The sequence below is a fragment of the Sorex araneus genome, chromosome 10, assembly GCF_027595985.1.
Source record: "Sorex araneus isolate mSorAra2 chromosome 10, mSorAra2.pri, whole genome shotgun sequence".
NCBI lineage: Eukaryota > Metazoa > Chordata > Mammalia > Eulipotyphla > Soricidae > Sorex > Sorex araneus.
Window position 1 is genome coordinate 27,046,992 of NC_073311.1, and position 20,616 is coordinate 27,067,607.

The following is a 20,616-nucleotide window of genomic DNA, read 5'->3' on the forward strand; positions in this document are numbered from 1 at the left end:
CTCATTCATGACACCAAATTTTAAGAATATTTGATTTTATTTTCCTCTCTTAGGACACTGTAGGTTTATATTTTAAGCTGCTATTAAAGTTATTGCAGAATATAATTCATTTGTCATCATCTCCTTCAGCTGAACAATAATTTAGGGTTCAAATGCTAACTTCTAGTTTTCTGTCAGTAAAAGATATGGAAGACTGATGAACAAAAGCACTTGAAAGTACTTGACATATTAGGGTTAAAACTAACATGCTGTCACAATGGGTCCTTGTGTAGGAGTAATTCAGAATGGATAAAGAAAAAAAATGCAGTAGTCTCCTATAATTTTGGCAAAATCTACAACCCAAACTAGGAGATCCCAGTGGAGATTCCCAGGGGATCTGAGATCTTCACCAGGAGAGAGGCTCCCCTTGTGGAAAAATAAGATGCATCTGGGAATTCAAGGCCTAGTTGCGGAACCTCAGCTTGATACATGAGAATAATTTGGAGCACTAATCAGCACTTGGGGAACAATCTCTAAAGCAATGGGGCATGTGCAATTTTGCCCTGGGGAAAGGGGGATTAACCTCAAAATCTGGCAGCCTGGCCCTATTATTCTACTCTAGAACTGGAGACAAAAGACTATACAGGGTCAATTATTCAGGAGCCAAAATCAACTGCAGGCTTTGCCTCAATGCTCTCTTGCAGCCTTGCTGGCAGACTGCCTTTAGTTTCCACTGAAAACAGAAACAAGAGCATTTAAGCTCCACCCACCCCAAGCGGAGAAGAAAGGAACATAGAGCTGAGTAGGAGTTATTAAAATCCAGACAAACAAACCCAGGTCCTCCGAGTCCACGTCTCACTGACAGAGGCCAATCACAGAGCAAGCCTAAAGTCTCAAGACCCCCTGCAGACTTCTCAAAGCATAGTCATTATAGCAGGGGGACCACAGCACTGGCTCTGTGACTGAGACTCCAGTCTCTTAAGCCCAGCACTCCCAAACAAGCCTCCTGTAGGCCGGTGGGACTATCACAGGGTTTGGAGGCTGCTATATCAGAGTTAAAACTCACTCTGGAGGCTTGTTGCATCTGTGGTTTTCAACATGGAGTTGCAGCTCCGGTCTGTTCCAATTTGGTGCTACAGACCTTGCCAGATACCACCATGCCACACCGCAGGCCTGCTTGACTATGTATTAGAATTGCAACCCTCGCTTGCAGAGGCAAACACACAGGTTGTTGTGCAGTTATCCTTGATGCTATGGTTACTACTGGGCACTCTTGAGCATAAACCCTTGGCCTCTGCCAGGGTCACTGAAATTCAACACAGCAACCACCGTCAGGCAACACAAACCGTGAACCATGGGTCATAGCCCAGGTCAGCTGCATGTTAGTGTTACTACTGCCAACAGCATTTTTTTTTTTTTTTGCTTTTTTGCGCCACACATGTTGATGCTCAGGGGATATGCCTGGCTCTGCACTCAGGAATTACTATTGGTGGTGCTTGAGGGACCATATGAGGGTCAAACCCGGGTTGGCCGCCCTACCCACTGTACTAAAACCACACACACTCAGGGCTATAGTTTTTAACTGGAATCAATAATCATGTATTGATGGATGAAAACAAAATCTGTGAGAGAGCTCAAGCAGATCAGAGTTTTCTTCTCTCCCTGGTGAATACTTCAAAGCAATATTCCTAATAATATTCCCTGAAATGAGGAAATCAAAGAAACATTCAAAAAGGACTGAGAAAGTCTGAGAAAAATTAAAACAGAAATGATGGAGTTAAAGTGTACAATATTTGAAAACCTTTGTGTTTTTTTTCTTTTTGGGGGGAGGGGAGAAGGCACATCCAGTGATGGTCAGGGGTTATTTTTGGCTCTGTGCTCAGTAGTTACTCCTGGTGGTGCTCTGGAGAACATATGGGATGCCAGGAATCAAACCTGGGTCGGCTGTGTTCAAGGCAAGCACCTTACCATCTGTACTAATGCTCTGGTTCCTACTTGAACTGAGAAGCACAATAGATGGGCTCTCGACAGCAGATTAACACATGCCAAGATCAAATCAGTCAGCTCCTTTAGATAGAAGGAACCATTTTTTTAAAAAAAAAAGAAGGGAAAAGAAGAATTCTTAAAATGAAGAAAATATTATATATTTGTGGGACACCATGAAGGGGAATACAGTTTTCATCAGAGGGTTACAAAGGAGAGGTAAGAAAAAGGAATAATTACTGGTTGAAGAAATAACAGACTAGAACTTCCACAATCCTAGAAGGAAACAGAAGCACAGATCCAGAAAGCTCAGAGTACAGAACAAATTAAATTCCAACAGATAAATCTTAGGTCATGTAGTAATCTAAGTGACAAAAGTCAAAACAACAAAAGTCAAGGAGAGAGATGGAATCCAGAAAGTTGCTAGAGAAAAGCAGACTCACATCTAGTGAAACTTCCGCAAGAGAGCATTGAGTCAGCAGGTTTTTCAAATGAAATCTTATAAGCAATAAGGAAATGGTATGATAGATAAGGGGCTGGAGTGATAGCACAGTGGGTAGGGCGTTTGCCTTGAATGTGGCTGACCCAGGTTCGAATGCTCTGTCCCTATCGGAGAGCCTGACAAGCTACCTAGAATATCCTGTCTGCATGGCAGAGCCTGGCAAGCTTCCCGTGGCATACTTGATATGCCAAAAATAGTAACAAGTCCCACAATGGAGACGTTACTGGTGCCAGCTGGAGCAAATAGATGGACAACTGGATGACAGTGCTACAGTGTTATGATAGATTCAATATGTTGAATGATAAAAAAGGCCACCAATAAAGAAAACTGTACAGATAGGTTCCACTTAAATTCAAAAGATTTAAACAAAGCTTTTTAGATAAACAAGTTAAACAAATTAATTGCTATTATTTCAACTTTGCAAGCTATGCTAAGTGGTTTTCTTTAAAATACAATGAAACCCTACTTGGAATTATTAAGGTACACACACATACACATAAAATATAATGTGGTCAAGGAGGAAGGGTTTTCAACTGAGTCTATCTTCCTTACCTAATTTATGGGTATTAACCTGTCTGTCTGTCATCTACAAGTTGTTCACTCGTGTCATCCTTAATAGAATAGGCAGAACACTAGACGAAGGACAACCTTGTGAGCAAGCTGGGTTCCGAAGGGGATTCAGCACTATAGACTATATCCACACAGTGACCAAACTCATTGAAGTTTCGAGAGAGTTCAAGATGCCTCTCTGTCTAACGTTCATCGACTTAAAGAAGGCCTTCGATTCCGTTGAGACTGAGGCGGTCATCTAAACCCTGGCCAAACAGGGCGTTCAAACTCAGTATATCAAAATCCTCCGAGAGCTGTATTGTGGATTCACCACCAGGATCTCACCATTCTACAAGGAAGTGATCATTGATGTAAAGAGAGGGGTGCGGCAGGGTGATACCATTTCACCGAAACTCTTCAGTGCCACCCTCGAGAACATCATGCAATGACTGGAATAGAAAAGAATGAGAATGAAGATAGATGGTCGGCAATTACACCACCTCCGCTTCACTGGTGGCATCATTCTCATAACACCAAACATTTGCCAACCGGCACAAATGCTGGCCAACTTCAACCACGAGTGAGGAAAGGTCAGATTGCAGCTGAATCTCAACAAGATGATGTTCATGAAAAACGAACTGGTCCCTGAAGCTCCATTTGCTCTCAATGGAACAAACATCTCTGAATGCAGCAGCTATGTGTACCTGGGTAGAGAAATTAACATGAGGAATGACTTGGTGCCAGAACTGCGCAGGAGGAAGAGAGCAGCGTGGAATGCCTTCAAGAGCGTCGAAGAAGTGGTTAAGAGAACGGAAAACCTCCGACTCCGGGCACATCTTTTCGATTCCACCATTCTTCCTGCACTAACATATGCCTCAGAGACCTGGGCCCTATGCAAACAGGATGAGAACACTATTCGGGTATCCCAAAAAGGAATTGAAAGAGCTATGCTTGGAGTATTAGGTTCCACCCAAGTGAGAGAAGGAATCTGGAGTTCCAACCTCCGTCAATGGTCAAGAATCAGGGACGCTGTCTCATTTGCCAATGCGTCAAAAATCAGATGGGTAGGACAGGTAATGTGATTCAGAGACAACCACTTGACTAAAGTTATTACCGACTGAATTCCAAGGAACGTCAAAAGATCATGTGGCCGCCCACCTACAAGATGGTCAAACTTCTTCACCAAGACCCTGAATAAACGGTTTGAGGCTCTTGGTGTTCCTGGATTGAGCAGATGCCATTGAGCTACACTAGCACGCAACAGGGACAAATGGCGCTCGCTCAAACAACTCGATGAATCACGGGATGACAAGTGATACAAGTGATTTATTTATTTATTTATTTATTTATTTATTTATTTATTTATTTATTTATTTATTTATTTATTTTTGCTGTTCAGGTCACAGCCAGCAATGCACAGGGATAATTCCTGGCTCAAGCAGTCAGGAATTACTCCTAACAGTGATCAGGGGACCCTATGGGATGCTGGAAACTGAACCTGGGTCAGTTGTTTGCAAGGTAAACAAATGTCCCACTCACTGTGCTATCGCTCCAGCCCCTGGAATTTTTGTTTTTAAATAAACTTTTGAAAGAAAATTGAGGAAATAAAGAAAGGTTTCACATAAAATAATAAAGAAACATATCTAGTAAGTCTAGTATAATAGTTTTTTTTTTAAATAAAACATGGAGTATTTTACTCTTACAACCTGTCAACCTGGTAAGGCAGAAGTTTGTGAGAGTTTCAAAATGGCAGTACTATAGTGCATTTGGGCTGCTGTGAGAGACTAGGTAATGTTTAAGAAAAGTATCCTCCTCCCAATTTCAGTTCCTTTATATTCTTATGTGACAAAGTAGGATGAGAGAGCTCTGTAAGATTGATCATATAAGAATAGTAATCCCTAAATATATTTTAAAGGACCCACCTTCTAACACAGTATTTTGGACTTTAGAATTCCAACATGTGAATTTAGAGGACAATCAGGCACTGAAACTGTAGCAGGGAGTTCAGAGTAAAGAATTAGAGCATAAAAAATGGGCTGTCCAAGCAATGTACCTGGAATTCAGAGGTCATATTTGCACAAATAGAAAGAGGAGATGGTCATGCTGGTCTTTTCAATAACAAACCCCATGGACTGAAGCACCCTAACTGAAAACAAAGTGATGTGAATGCAAAGATATACAACATGTTAGCGACATCCCTATCTAAATATTTGTAATATATAATAATAATTTACTGTCTCATTTGCCAAGGCCTTGAAAATCAGATGAGCTGGACACGTAATGCAATTTAGAAAAGACTGCTGGACTAGAGCTGTTACCGACTGGATTCCATGGGATGTGAAAAGATGGAGTGGCTGCCCATCTACGAGATGGTAAAACTTCTTCGTCAAAACCATGAATGAACGGTTTGAGGCTCTTCGTGCTACTGGAGTGAGCAGATACCATTGGGCTACACTAGCATGCGACAGGGACCAATGGAGACCTTATTGGCGCCCCCTCGAGCAAATTGAAGATTAACAGAATGACAAGTGATAGAAGTGATATAAAAAGAATCTACATACCTTCCACTGTACAAATAATGCAATCAAATTTTGACTGAATAGCATAAAATTCAAAGAAGATCTCATGGCAGCATTTCTCTTATTTCCTGACTAGTTATCTGATGACCCAACAGAGATATATTTTATTGTAGCATACCACCTATATGGGAAGAATAATTTTTTTAAATTTGCTTACATATGTGTCATTTCTTACTATTTAAATAGTATCCAAACTACATTTTTGGTTCTGTTTTTAAGTTCCTTGTAAGATGAGAATACAAAAGTAATAAATAAGAAAACAGCATAAAAGAGAAATATTGAAACATGAGAAACCAGTTCTGATTTACGTGTTGGGGTTGCAGGACATGGATTAAACAACAGCACAGTTTCACATAGGAGATGGATTTGTGATGCCCTCTGAAGGACCTAGTTAGATTAAATAAACAAAATAGAGGCAGTAAGTTTTTCAAGACAGGTGAAATGTGTTCACAAGCATTCTAGAGAAGACCACTGAGATATGGTTTAGAGTAGCAAGAGATGAGATAAAGCTAGATAGCAGACCTGCTAGCATAGCAGAGGACCATGCATACTTTGTTAAGCAATTGCTCCTATTTCTCTCAAAGTAACAGGGAACATTAAAGTTGTCATAAGTGTAAGTCACATTAGGAAAGAAGCCTGTAACAGGGAGCCTACTGAAAAATGTAATGTACTTGTTCATAAGAAATATGTGATCTAAATAAAAAGACTGGGAAAAGTACTCAAAATGAGAAAAATGAAGAGTTAGAGATGACAGCATGGGACTTCACAATGGCTGAGATGAAATGTGAACCCAAGTTTGTAGAGCCTAGTGATTAACTAAACTATTATCCCATATTCCATAATGTATCACATAACAACAAGTCTCACAATGGAGACATTACTGGTGCCAGCTTGAGCAAATCAATGAGAAATGGGATGACAGTGATAGTGATACAGTGATTATATATATATATATATATATATATATATATTCCATGTACTACAAGAATTTTGCAAATTATGTACTACTATGCTATTATCCCTAGTGTTATCAATGAGAAACGACTTGGAAAGTAAAACTACTTCAAAGAACATTATTACTTCTGTGCTTAGTGAACAAAAATCTAGCAGAGATAAATTCAAACCTAAAGTTGTGAAATACTCTCACTAGCCTTTCTAGGCTCTAATATCATCATATGTAAATGCAAATGATACTAGCATTTACCTCTATGAAAATTGAATTAGTTTATGCTTGTCATTTGGCCCAGTGCTTGGTTAAATACTAGTCATTAATTTCATCCTATTACCTCTTTGTATAGAAATATAGAGGTTGTATAAGGAAGAATACTTCAGGATGCAAAATGGGATTGGGATGCTGAAGAAGTCAGAGGTTGAAGTAGATGGTGTGTCAGCTGCAAAGAGAGAGCACAGATAGGGTTAAAGATGGAAAATGAAAATGTGGGCTAGATTTTAAGTAAAAATAAACTGAAGCACAGTACTTAGAATCACTATGAAGACTTCATGCTTTTAGGATGTTACAAATTTTATTACCTTTAAAACCTGGAGTTGTTTTATTTGGAAAATCAGTTTTTGAATGCAGGACCACCTTATTTATTTAACATGAAAGACTACTCATTTCTCATTATGTATTAGTAACTTTTCTGTTGCTGCAACAGATATTAGTGAAACCAGGAAATACAGTCTTTTTTTCCTACCAAGAATCAAAGAAATGTTTGCTCTTAGCTTACTGTATGTTAGATATCTTTTTCAATTATACCTACTTCCTCTTGGAATTCAATGTTTGTTTGAAAACTGAAAAATTAAAGAGTCCAGAGATGTAGAATCATTTGCAAAGGACATTCCTTGCATGCATGATACCTGGGCTTAACTATCGGCACCGAATCAAACACAATTAAAATATATTTTTAACTAAATAAAATTTTGTGTTATTGTAAAATACACAAACACACAGATACACTTGAAGTAAAAAGTAAACAGCATGGAATGTACTTAAGACGTCAAATTTTACCTTAAGACAATTGTCGTTGCCATCAATATTCCAGAAAATAAACACATTCAGAAAATAATTTTGGCCCTTGCACACTTTTAAAGAATTTTTGGATAGGTATTAAGAAATAATTATTTTTTAAAATAAAAACTTGCTACGGAAAGTTAACGATTTATTTAGTTCTCTTCCATACTTCCAGGGCCTTTCAATCATTCTTCAGGATTAAGGTCTTGTGGATGAATGATTTATGTATGGGCAACTAACAATCCCTAAATTCACTTAGCTCTGAAATAATTTATTTTTTTTTTTTTTTTTTTTTTTTTTTTTTTTTTTTTTTTTTGGTTTTTGGGTCACACCTGGCGATGCACAGGGGTTACTCCTGGCTCTTCACTCAGGAATTACTCCTGGCGGTGCTCAGGGGACCATATGGGATGCTGGGATTAGAACCCGGGTCGGCCACGTGCAAGGCAAACGCCCTACCCGCTGTGCTATCGCTCCAGCCCCACTCTGAAATAATTTAAAGTCAAACTATCCCGGGCAATTCAAACAAAAAGTTATTTTATTAAATACATCCACACACAACATGCAAAGATGAAAAATGTACCTGGTTTTGTGGGCGCAGCGTAGTTGAAACTTCTATTTAGCTTCTGAAATTCAACATCCCTCCCACTGGGCAATGGCTATAAGTTTGTCCTCCTGGGGCACCTGTAGGGCAACCCGGGATGCACCGGCTCTGCGATTGGCTGCTGCCATGGTTACGGTTTGTTTGAGATTCGGGGCGCTGTCTTCCACCCAGCCGAGGGATTTAGCCACCGGTGGGTAATCCGCTTTTGCCCACCCCGGAGTTGGAGTTGTGCGAGGTGGGGCTGGGGGGTGGAGAGCGCAGCCAGGCTAGTTCCCCGTCCAGGCCTGCGGGAAACCTCGCGCAGAGGAGTGGGGGGGGGGGGGGGGGGGGGAGGACCGCGCAGTCTGCGGAGCTGCGGTCTCTGCTGAAGGAGCACTTGATGCCCTTTCTCGCGCTGAGATCTTGTCCTTCCTCCCAGGCGATGCCGAGGGCTCCTGCTGACTTCTTGTCTGCCCCCTCTGCATAAGTTTCTACCGCCCGCTTTCCTCCTACATAATTGTATTACCTTTTAATAAAATTCGCCCTCCCTTACTTTGCCCTATCCTTGCAGAGGAAGGTGCTTTGAAAGGTGAAAGGTCGAGTTCCTTACGATTTTTTTCATTTACTTCGATCATCCTCAGCTAAACTCGCGGAATAATCAACTTGAAGTCCTTTGCTGTGACCTCCTGCAAGGCCCCGTGTAAAATCTGCTAAAGTTAGGTGACTGCTGAGTAACTTGAAAGAAACGCTACTAGTAGTCCGAGTTGGAATGTGCTGGAGGTGTAAAATACGTATCTGATTTCCATGAATCGGTATATAAAACATGAATGTAAGTTTTCACATTTAATAATGTTAAAGTCATTAAAAGTTACATTATTAATATTTGTTTTCTAATAATATTGGTGGCTTCATGTTGAAGTAGTAGTTGGATAGGTTGTATAAAATAAAATGTTAAAATGTTAAAATTAACCTCAAATTAAATAGAAATTAATCTCTCTATGCACTGTAGCACTGTTGTCCCGATTTGCTCGGGCAGGCACTAGTAACGTCTCCATTGTGAGACTTGTTGTTACTGTTGTTTTTTTTTTTAATTTTTTATTGAGTCACCATGTGGAAAGTTACAAAGTTTTCAGGTTTAAATCTCAATTGTTGTTACTGTTTTTGGCATATTGATTATGCCACAGGTAGCTTGCCAGGCTCTGCAGTGCAGGTAGGATTCTCTTGGTAGCTTGCTGGGCTCTCAGAGACGGATGGAGGAATCGAACCAGGTCTACTGCATGCAAGGAAAATGCCCTACCCGCAGTGCTATCGCTTTAGTCCAATTTCTCTATATTATTTAAAGAATTACAACTAAAAATTTAAACTATGTAATTGCGTTACATTATGTCTTAACATCTACTGATCTAAACAGTCAGCAGATAAACAGAGAGGGATATACCTTGGAAATAGCTTTTCCCTGCTTTAATCATGCTCTCCCTTCATTTTCTCATGGAATTTTGTATACCTGGCACTCTTTTATAGCAATGGTTAAAAAGAAATTAGTTTTCTGCCTAGCAAGGCATTTGAATCGAATTTTATGTTTAATTATAGGGTAGTATATTTTTTATCTGAATTATTTTGTTTTCCTTCAGAGGAGGAAGTTATGAATAGTCTTGTGTACTTAAAATATAAAAATCATATTCACAGCATGTAACTCGAAGTTATGAACTGAAAATGGAAAAAATCATAAATGCTTTTAGAAAGTTTCTGTGTTGAGAGAGGGAGAGAGAGGAAGAGAGAGAGAGAGAGAGAGAGAGAGAGAGAGTGTGTGTGTGTGTGTGTGTGTGTGGTGTTATGTAAATCTGCTTAGTAACGCTACCACTTGTCCATTTTTACTATTTAATCTTGGCTAACTTTCCATTGTCACACAGTAAATGTATTCATTTAAAAATAATATTTGCATTCTGTTCTATGCATGAATAATTATTTAACTTTTCTTATTAGATATTTATTGTGTCTACATTTTTATTAAGCTTATTTTAGAATCACACTGAGATTTAGTAAAAATACAGAAATATGTCTTGTATACTTTGTCCACAATTTGTAATGGTTTTATTTTTTAAGAATAATATAATACCACAACCAAGATGTTTATGCAGATGTTATATGCTGATTTTATTCATATTTCTTCTTCAGTTTTGCTTATACTCATGTGCTGTGCGTTATGTTTTTTACAAGCTACCCACTTATCCATTACCTGGTGGCAATTATTAATTTGTCTTCCATCTGTGAAATGTTGTCACCTCAGAATACCATAAAGATAACATCAGATAGGATGTCACTTTTACATGTGGGCTCTTTCACTCCGTAGAGTTCATGTAAATTCTCAGGTTTTCAGCGGTATTGTGACATATATCAGTAGTTATTTCCTTTATTGCTGATTAGTTAAGAACTGCTGATAATCAATGGTATGTATGTATTAGAGTTTAACTATTTACATATTTAGTGTCATTGTATCTGTTTTGAGTTTGGAATTTTTTTTATAATATAGGAGCACTGCTATTTATTCAGTCATTGATTTAGCTGATTGAATTGGACATGAAGTCCACATTACTTTATTTATTCTATTCTGAATGATAACTTTATTTTGTTATTATTTTTCCTCCCTTTTTTTTGATTCACCATGAGATACAGCTACAGAACTTTCATGTTTGAGTTTTGGTCATGTAATCATCAAACACCTATCCCTTCACCAGTGCACACTTCCGCCACCAAAATCCCCAGTATCCTTCCCATCCCCCATTCCAACCCTTCCCCTGCTTGTGGGGCAGACAGTTTCCCCTATATTCTCTCTCTACTTTGGTTACATTCAATATTTCGACACCAGTCTACTACTCCACCACTCAACCTGCTGAAAAGGCAATGCTAGACGATTTGGTTTGTATTGCTTGTTATGGATAAAATATAATGTCCAGGAAATTCTGTGTCATTCTCTTCTGGGAGCTTTAGTTTATAGTCTCTGGGTCTTGGCCATGGATGAAATTACATGGCACCAGGGGCAGTTTGTAGGTGTGACTGTCAAGCTTCTGGAAAACTGGGGACCTGGGGGAAGGAGGCCCAGTCCTGATCTAAGCAGGCTTAGAGATCTCAGTCATCGGTTCCCGCATATCTGGGTTTTCCTGCCAGTACACTCTCTGGTGAGGTTCATCCCTTCTTGGGTGAGGCTCATCAGAGCATAAGGAGAGTGGCCTTGCGCATGGTGGTGGTAGGGTTCTGAAGGTTTTTGGCTGCCTGGGTTCTGCTTGGGGCAGGGAGGGAAACTCAACCCGCCCCACTCCGATGCTCTGGTGAAGAGAGCCTGGCATGGGGTCAGGGCATTCTGTGGAGCGTTCTTCTGGGAGCTTTAGTTTATAGTCTCTGGGTCTTGGCCATTGGTGAGATTACATGGTGCCAGAGGCAATTTGTGGGTGTGACTGTCAAACTACTGGAAAGCTGGGGACGTGGGGGGAGGAGTCAGAGTCCTGATCCTAGTGAGCCTGGGGCTCTCAGGCATGGGTTCTAGCCTACCTCTGCACTACAGGCCCTAACTACATCTTTTGATCTCTTTTGAGATTTATCAGTCTCTGAAATAAGGCAAATAAATGAGCTTATGTAGCTGAGCTGGAGGTGGTTTGTTTGTGTATCTCCCACCTACTTAACTTTTGGTCGTTTAATTCTTGGTAAACTTGGCCCCAAGTTGTTGGGATCTTGTTAAAGGCACAGCAGCAATTTTGGGGTATCTGGAAGTCTGAATGCATCATCAAGCTGCTGATGCACTCACCCCACAGGTACAGGTTTATCTGCTGGTGACACCATACCCTCGAGTTAGGACATTTTATGGATAAAATTTTTCTAAAAATTCACAACATGCAATGCAGATTTTAATTTCTGAGATAATTGCCCAAGTGAATGTGACATGTTATGATTATTCTAATTAAATCAAGTCATTGAAGGAAACATATGTTATTGATCTGGAGAGAAGGCAGATACAGGTATACTTTTATTTATTTATTTATTTAGCATTGGAGCAAACTGAAGCAATAAACAAAACTATAGTTGCGCAATTTAATAAATGAGACACCCTCAGAGTCAAAGCATAAATAAATGATTTCACATTATTATGTACAGAGGCTTCTTTCCTAGTAAGATAAATAAGAAGCATCAGGAAAATAAGTCATAAAATACAGGCATTAAGTTTTGGTTAACTAAGATGCCAAAAACAGTAACAATAAGCCTCTCAATGAGAGATGTTACTGGTGCCTGCTCGAACAAATCGATAAGCAACGGGATGACAGTGACAACTAAGATATATTTTTTTTAATTTCCTTTTTGGGTCACATCTGGTCATGTAGAGGGGTTACTCCTGGCTTTGCACTCAGGAATTACCCCTGGCGGTACTCAAGGGACCATATGGGATGCTGGGAATCGAACCTGGGTCGGCCCGTGTGCAAACACCCTACTTGCTGTGCTATCGCTCCAGCCCCAACTAAGATATAAACTTAATGAGGATTTTCCGGGTGTCATCTACTCAGTGTATTAAATTGGTGCAGCATGCATTTGTTGTGAATATGCCTAACAGAATTTGAAAAAAAAAAATTCCTAAATGAGTGAGGAAAGGAAAGAAAAGGAAAGGAAAAATAGAAGCAAGCAAGAAGAACAGAATCACAGGATGGATTAGAGCAAGGTGAGAGGGGAAGAGAGGGAAGAAAGGAACACCCAGAGGACAGGGGTAAAGCTGAAGAGCTTGATAAAATAATGAAAGTGTGAAAGAATCTAAAAAACAAAATAGTGGACTGCTGTAGAATTTCTCACACTTTTAACCCAAACCCACGCACATCAGAACAAACAGATAAAGGTAACATTTTACTGCAATTTATACATACCTTCATATACATACACTTTGTAATAAAACAAGGTTTTTGAAAGATTTCTAATCTCTAGTATATATAATACATTGCAGTCTCTTTTCAGCTCTAGTCCAACTTTTCCTGTTCTAGCATACTTTTAAAACTTGCTGAGGAAAAGCCACTAAATTAATTCCTTAGTTTACTAATGAAAGATTATCTGCAATTTGACAAATATTGGGCTAGAAAATATGTTGGATTGCCAAGGAGATGAAGAGGGGGATTTTAGATTCAGAATCTCTGAACTAGGTTCCTGTTCCCATTACTTATTAACATACCGATTATGGGCAATTAAGTGACCCCTTTAAACCTTTGTTTTCTCTTACGACAAGGATGATGAATGACAATGATGATGAAGAGGCAAAGCTCAATGAAGAAATAGAAGCTGAATTGGAGAAAATCAGCATTTCTTCCTTGGAAAAGTATGTTGATAGTGACTCAAAATCAGAAACACAGAGCAATGACAGTGATTCAGTAAGTTTTTTTGTTGTTGGTTTGTTTTTTGTTTTGGGACCACCACCTGATAGTTCTCAGGGCTTACTCCTTGCTCTGCACTCAGGGATTACTCCTGGCAGCCATCAAGGACTATATGGGTTGCTGGAGAATAGAACTCAAGTTCTGTCCTGGAAGGCAAGCACCTTGTCGACTAAACTATTCCACACTCTGGCCCCAGTTAAGTGTGAGAATTTTAAGTCTTTTAGCTTTAGTACCTTTCCAGAGGAAATACTACTTTTCTCAGTATGCCTTATATATTTTTCTTTTTTTATGTTCATTTTAAGATTACAATGTATTTTGGTATATGTTTAAATATAGAAACATACTAAAATGTGTGTTGAAGATATACACAACCTATGAATCTACATATATGTGCATTCTTATGAAATCAGAATTATATGTCTTCTGCTCATATGTGTTTGCATATATTTGTACCCTGCTCTACTCCTTTTACCGATTAATCAAAGCATTCTAATATGGTTACAGATATACGGAAAAAATATTTCTGTAAAATATTTTGAGATGTCATAAGAGATGCTAACTGAAGGGATTTGAGGAGGTGCTCGAACTCAGACCCTGCTGGGTTCAAGCCTTGGGGTGGTAAAAGAATTGAGCAGGTGTCAGGTGGTTTATGCAGAGCAGGGTCCATTAATGAAAGGAAGTGCACAGGCTAAACTGAGGCAGCGGAGACTTCTAAAGAGAGAGATGCATCTCACTTTCTTAGGCAATAGTTTTTAACTGGGAAACTTTAGAAGGAAAATTTTGACTTCTATAGATTAATTGGTCCTGGGAGTGGGGTGAGCATTGACATGTACCCAAGTTTGAGGAAAAAGTAAATTTGTATATAAAATATTCTAAGCCAATCACATAAAAAAGGATAAAAATACACATAGTAATTTAGATCTGCTATGAAATATTCTGGGCCAATGATATAAAGATAACAAAATATTTTTTGCTATCCTGGGGAGATAGGATTATGGGCAATTTCTAGGAATTTAGGTGGCAAAGGTACAGAATATATCTCTTGTGGGCCAAATTGATACAGCAGTGGTGCTGAGACCAAGTCTAAGAAGAGTAGGGCAGAATGGAGCGATGGACCTGTGAGCCTGGACACAGTTGCTTATCTTGGCAAGGAGGGTCTCAGCCTGCCAGGCCTTTGAAATAAGGACAAACTCGGCATGTGTTTAGGAGGCTTTGGTTGGACCACTTCTCTAAGGGTGTTTGGTGACTCCTCCTGGCAATTCTCGTCTCCCCTGCCAGTGGTCTAATGTGACGGCCTAAGATGTGATGCTGTCATGACTGTACAGCCCTGGGGATTGTCCAGGCAGCTTTAGCAGTATTCAGGGCCTGCAGGACCACACTCAGTGTCAGTGATACCTGGGAACCATGTGGTGCTGGGGGTTGAACCAGAGTTCTCTGCATAGGCCTTAACCATTACGCTCTCTCTGGTCCCAGTGTGAAATTTTTACATCAGTGGGAATATTATTTTGAACTCCTTTCCATTCCCTGTTTTTCCCCTATTTTAAGTGCTTATCAAGCTTATTATTTCACAAGAATGAGCTTGCGAAAAATGGGTATAAAAGACCCATTTTTGTACCATAATATTTTATATTTATAGGGCTGGAGCGATAGCATTGCGGGTAAGATGTTTGCCTTGCATACTGCCGACCCGTGTTCGATTTCTCTGTACTTCTCGGAGAGCCTGGCAAGCTACCGAGAGTATCCCACCCACACGGCGGAACCTGGCAAGCTTTCCGTGGCGTATTTGATATGTATGCCAAAAGCAGTAACAAGTCTCACAATGGAGATGTTACTGGTACCCGTTCGAGCAAATTGATGAGCAATGGGATGACAGTGATACGATGAATATAGAATAGAAATTTTAGAGAGTAGAAATTTCTTTTCATGCACATTATGAAATACAGATACAATTTGAAATTTTACCTCACATATTTTTCTAGCCAATAGGCCCCTGGTTACTTGTAGAATGATCTTGATGATTTGTCATGTTTCTTTTGCATTAATTTAGTTATATTTCCATTTCGTTATTCTGTTTATTTTTTACCCTACTATAGATTTTTATTTGGAAAATATCATTTGGCCACATTATTTATTTTGCTTTTTCAAATCTTGTCAACTAATATTAAGGAAAAAGAACCACAAAAAATTCTGAAGGGACGAGAGAAATAACATAGGGCTTACATAGAACCATGTCTTACATAGAGACAACCCCACACCATATTGTATCCTTGGAGAAACCCTTAACAATAGCTGGATATAGCTCAAAAAATGCATTAAATTTAAAAGATCATTTTCCAAGGGCAGTGGATATGTGCTTTCCTTGAACTCAGCTCACCTGGGTTTGATCCCTGGGACCCCATGTAGTCAGTCAGCCAAGGTACCAGGAGTGACCCTTGATTGCAGGTTAAGGAATAAGCTGTGCATACCATGGGTATGCTCCCAAAACATAAACAAAGGAAAATAAAAATATCATTAAGAATAATTATACCTTGATTTAGTAGATATTACATTAAACATAAATAGTTCTTAGAAAAATCAATTTTTATTATTATGTATTTTTATTTACAGCTTATTTAAGTAAGGTAAACATGTTTGAACCATCTGAACATGAAAACCAAATTTTAATCAGATATCTTTGGTGGCCAACCGGGTTCGATTCCTCCGTCCCTCTCAGAGAGCCCAGCAAGCTACTGAGAGTATCCTGCCCACACAGCAGAGCCTGGCAAGCTACCTGTGCTGTATTCAGTATGCCAAAAACAGTGACAACAAGTCTCACAATGGAGACTTTACTGGTGCCCGCTTGAGCAAATTGATGAACAATGAGACAGCAGTGCTATATTTGGACTGTGAACTTTAAAGAAACCATTTCTATGTCATTAATACATTTTCTAAAGCTTTTGATGTAGAATAAATAAAGGAGATAATTTTTGTCACTTAGTTATGGTAATTGACAACTTTTCAGTTTCTTTCATTTGTACTTTTAGGATTTAATTGAATTACCTGACTCAATTCTTCACTCTATCAACACCATAAAGCAAAAAAGTAGCACTGCTGAAGAGCTCATTCTTCAGGATTTGGAAGATACTGATGATTTAGGTAAATACAGTTTCATCAATTTGCCAAATGGTACCTTTTAAAAAAGAATTGCATATAACTTAGAAAATAGTTTATAATTTAGAATTTCTGTCTCTTGTTGTATGCATGCATGTGTTTTTATCTATAAAGTAAACTCTTTTATTGAGATAATGTGGTTCACAACTGTTTCTGTACTATATTTTTATACTTTCAATGCTTTTTCAGAATCTCCAGCAACCAGTGTCAGAATTCCTCCATCATTTGAGCAGCTCAATTTAGTTTATTTATTTTCCTTAATACCTTCTTTGTATCTCCAATAAATACTAATTACTAACAGTTTTGTTTGAAAGGGCTTAATTAAAACCATATTCTAAAATTCATATTAAATATAATGAATCATAAAAATATTTTAGAAGTGTTAAATACAAAATTTTATTATAAGCCTAATAATCTTTGTTGCTTCAACAGAGAAAATTCACTTCTTTGTATTATTCTAAGAATAATAAGATGATCAAAAGTTTAACTAGAATTAATAGTAAGCATACTTTTTAATAAACAGTGGCAGCAATCTAAATGTTCAACAAGACCATGTATTATAAACTGTAACCGTTTAAAGGAGATGATTTTTAAGCATTTACTGACATGAAATAGAGATAAACATAAATATTTATTGACATAAGTACAATTATGGGAAATTGATTACATAAAATGTATGTCAAAACTTTTTCCCTCTTATTTCCCCAAAAATTTTGTTTTATTAAAGCACCATGTGATACCAAGTTATTCATAGTTGGGTTTTTGATGTAGAGTGTTCCATCACCAATCCCACTGCCAGTGTCAGCTTCCCTCCATCAGTGCTCCCAGTCTCTCTCTCCTATGCTTTCTCCAGCCCCAGCCCCAATCTGCCATCTTCGCACTTTTAAGTTTGTCTATTAAAGTTGGTTTCATGATTTCAGTGCTGTTGACTCCACGGTTTGAATATTTAGCTCGGTCATTCCTTAACACCATCGATGTTCATATTTCCCCTTGACCCCAGGCCCTGTTGCTTCTTATCCATTCCAACTCCCCTTCCCCTTCACTCTATTTCTTTCCTTCTCCTCTGGGGTAACTCTGGGGTTAAGGGTAGCCTAGACATCCCCCTTTTACATCGTTGCATTTCCCCATATAGTTATCTAAATACCACATACAAGTGATACCATCCTGTGTCACAACTATTGTTACAGTGATTTAGGAAACTGATATCACATATATCTGTGACCAAAAATGTTTTTTTTTTTTTTTTTTGCTTTTTGGGTCACACCCAGCAATGCACATGGGTTACTCCTGGCTTTTCACTCAGGAATTAGTCCTGGCGGTGCTTGGGGGACCATATGGGATTCCGGGGATCGAACCGAGGTCAGCCGCGTGCAAGGCAAATGCCCTACCCGCTGTGCTATCGCTCCGGCCCCTGTGACCAAAAATGTTTGATGATCTAATTCAAATTATCAAAATTGTTTGAAAAATATTATGACTATATTAACAATCTAAAAAGAAGGTTGGAAGTAAGATTTTCTTTTTTTTTTTTTTGCTGTTTTTTTTTTCTTTTTTGGGTCACACCCGGAGATGCACAGGGGTTACTCCTGGCTCTGCACTCAGGAATTACTCATGGTGGTGCTTGGGGGACCAGAGGGGATGCTGGGAATCGAACCTGGGTCAGCCACCTGCAAGGCAAATGCCTTACCCCTGTACTACTGCTCTTGTTCCAAAAGTAGTATCTTCTTAAATTTCATTAGGAACTAGTAATAATTTTGTAATTGAATTTGACAATCTATCAAATAGGAAAAAAACCTCCAGATTTCATTAACAATTTATGAAAGATCAGATATTTAAGACTTCCATAAATAATGAACATAAGAGAAATAAGCTAATTTTATTTATGAGTATAAATATATTAAGGTATAGTTGTAGACACCAGAAGATATTTTAACTACTAAGCTGAAAGATAAAAAAAAAAAAACAACATTAAGCTCAGGGGAATAGTATTTGTGGGTTTTTTTTCCTACATAGATGTTCTGATTTTTGTTCCAAAGTTGCAAAACAAATGTAGTGGTTTAAAATCACAAATTATGAGACCAGTGAGAATACCAGCTGGAAAGCTGCATGCCTTGCATGCTGCCAACCTGGGTTTGATCCCCTGCGCCACATATGATTCACCAAGCCCTCCCATGTGTGATTTCTGAGTATACAGGCAGTAAACTCTAAACTTACTTATTTTGCCATGTCACTAAGCCAGAGGTGCCCCTCTAGTAAAATAATTTGTTAGCTTTTGAATTTCTGTGGGTTGACTGGTCTAAACAAGGCAGCTCTTGGTTGAATATTTTGTATCTCTATCATCAAATGTTGATTAGAACTGCAACTATTTTAAGTCTTTACTGGATTGGAGTACCAAGATGGCTCACTGAAATGACTGGCAGTTGATGCTAATTGTTGACTGCGTATTTGGAACTCTCAATCAAAAACTGACTTATCTTGTCTTCCACTTGTATGGCATCTGTACACTAAAAAGTAGGGTCCCTGCAAAATCCTGAGACCTGGATGAATCTTGTAAAGATTATCAGGGGGCAAGAAGCATCATTTATACCACATGATGATGGTTACAAAAAGTTAACCCAGGGATTTTAATGTTTTGTTCCTTATTCTAATATTTAAAATAGATATATGTTTTTCTCATTCTAGATTGTAATTATGGGACCCTTTCTAATGATCACATGCATTTAAGGATAGAATTACCAACTGGATATAAGGAGAATCCAAGGCAATTAATGAAGGTATATGTTTAATGTTTAACTGTAAACACTTCAGTTTACTGTTAAAATTGATCTTTGCTTATGATAGTTCACTGATGTAATAAATTTTAAATGGGATAGGAGAGATCATATTGGGTAAAACACATGCCATCCACTCAGCCTACTACAGTTCAATTTCTGACAAAATTTACGGTCCCCTGAGTTACACAAGGGATGTTTCCTGAGCACAGAGCCAGGACTAAGCTCTCAGCAATGCTGACTTTGGCTCAACTTCCCCCAAAACAGAGCAAAACACACACACACACACACACACACACACACACACACACACACGCAAATTAAATCAAGTTTGAAGTCTTAATTGTTAAGGTGTTTACCTTGCATGCAGCTGGCCCCATTTCAATCTCTGCCACTCCATGTGCTACCTAGAGTCATGAGCATAATCCAATATGACCAAAACTCTTTCCTCCAAATTTTTTAAAATAAATTGGGGAGATTGGGTTGGGCTAAAACTGGTAGTGTTCGGGGTTTACTCCTGGCTCAGGAATCACTCCTGGTGGTGTTTGGGGGACCATCTGGGCTGCTAAAGATTGAATCTGGCTTGGTTACATGTAAGACAAATGCCCTGGGGAGATAGAACCTTCTGTTCTATCTATCCAGCTCCAAGGGATCTTAGAATTTATGGTTAAAATCCTTTAGAAATGTACTTAATAGATCTAGTCTACATGTTTAATATTTTGAACTCATTTTTACTTCTGATTTTGCCAAAATTTTACGGCTTTTATTTAAATCTATCTTTGATCCTTGAATTGTTTATCATAATGTAAAATGTACTTAAATGTATGTTTCATATTTTCTTTTTTGTTCACACTCGAAAGTGCAATATTAATTTTAAGTTGTTGTACTGTTTCTTCACTTTAAAAATATTCCATATTTTCTTCTAACTAATGCATGGTGAAAGTCTAACTAGTGTAAGAGTTGTTCAAAATTTTGATACCCATAATTCAAGTGGAAATAGATAATCACTATTTAATATATTTATTAACAAACTGTGTGAGCAATAATTATAAGTAAAACAGGAAATAGCATATTTGGAGGAAAAATATTTAGAAACATTTGATCATTGTCACTTTA

The 20,616-nt window shown here is 38.4% G+C and overlaps 1 protein-coding gene across 1 annotated transcript in view; it reads left to right on the top strand.

The window, feature by feature from the left end:
- Positions 1-8,761: 8,761 nt before the first annotated feature.
- LRRIQ1 (leucine rich repeats and IQ motif containing 1) overlaps positions 8,762-20,616 on the top strand; it is a 213,390-nt gene continuing 201,535 nt past the window's right edge. The window contains exons 1-4 of the mRNA XM_055118200.1: positions 8,762-9,012; positions 13,438-13,579; positions 16,606-16,717; positions 19,412-19,503. Coding sequence (XP_054974175.1) covers positions 9,011-9,012; positions 13,438-13,579; positions 16,606-16,717; positions 19,412-19,503 — 348 coding nt within the window. The 5' untranslated portion in view covers positions 8,762-9,010. The remainder of the gene's footprint in view (positions 9,013-13,437; positions 13,580-16,605; positions 16,718-19,411; positions 19,504-20,616) is intronic.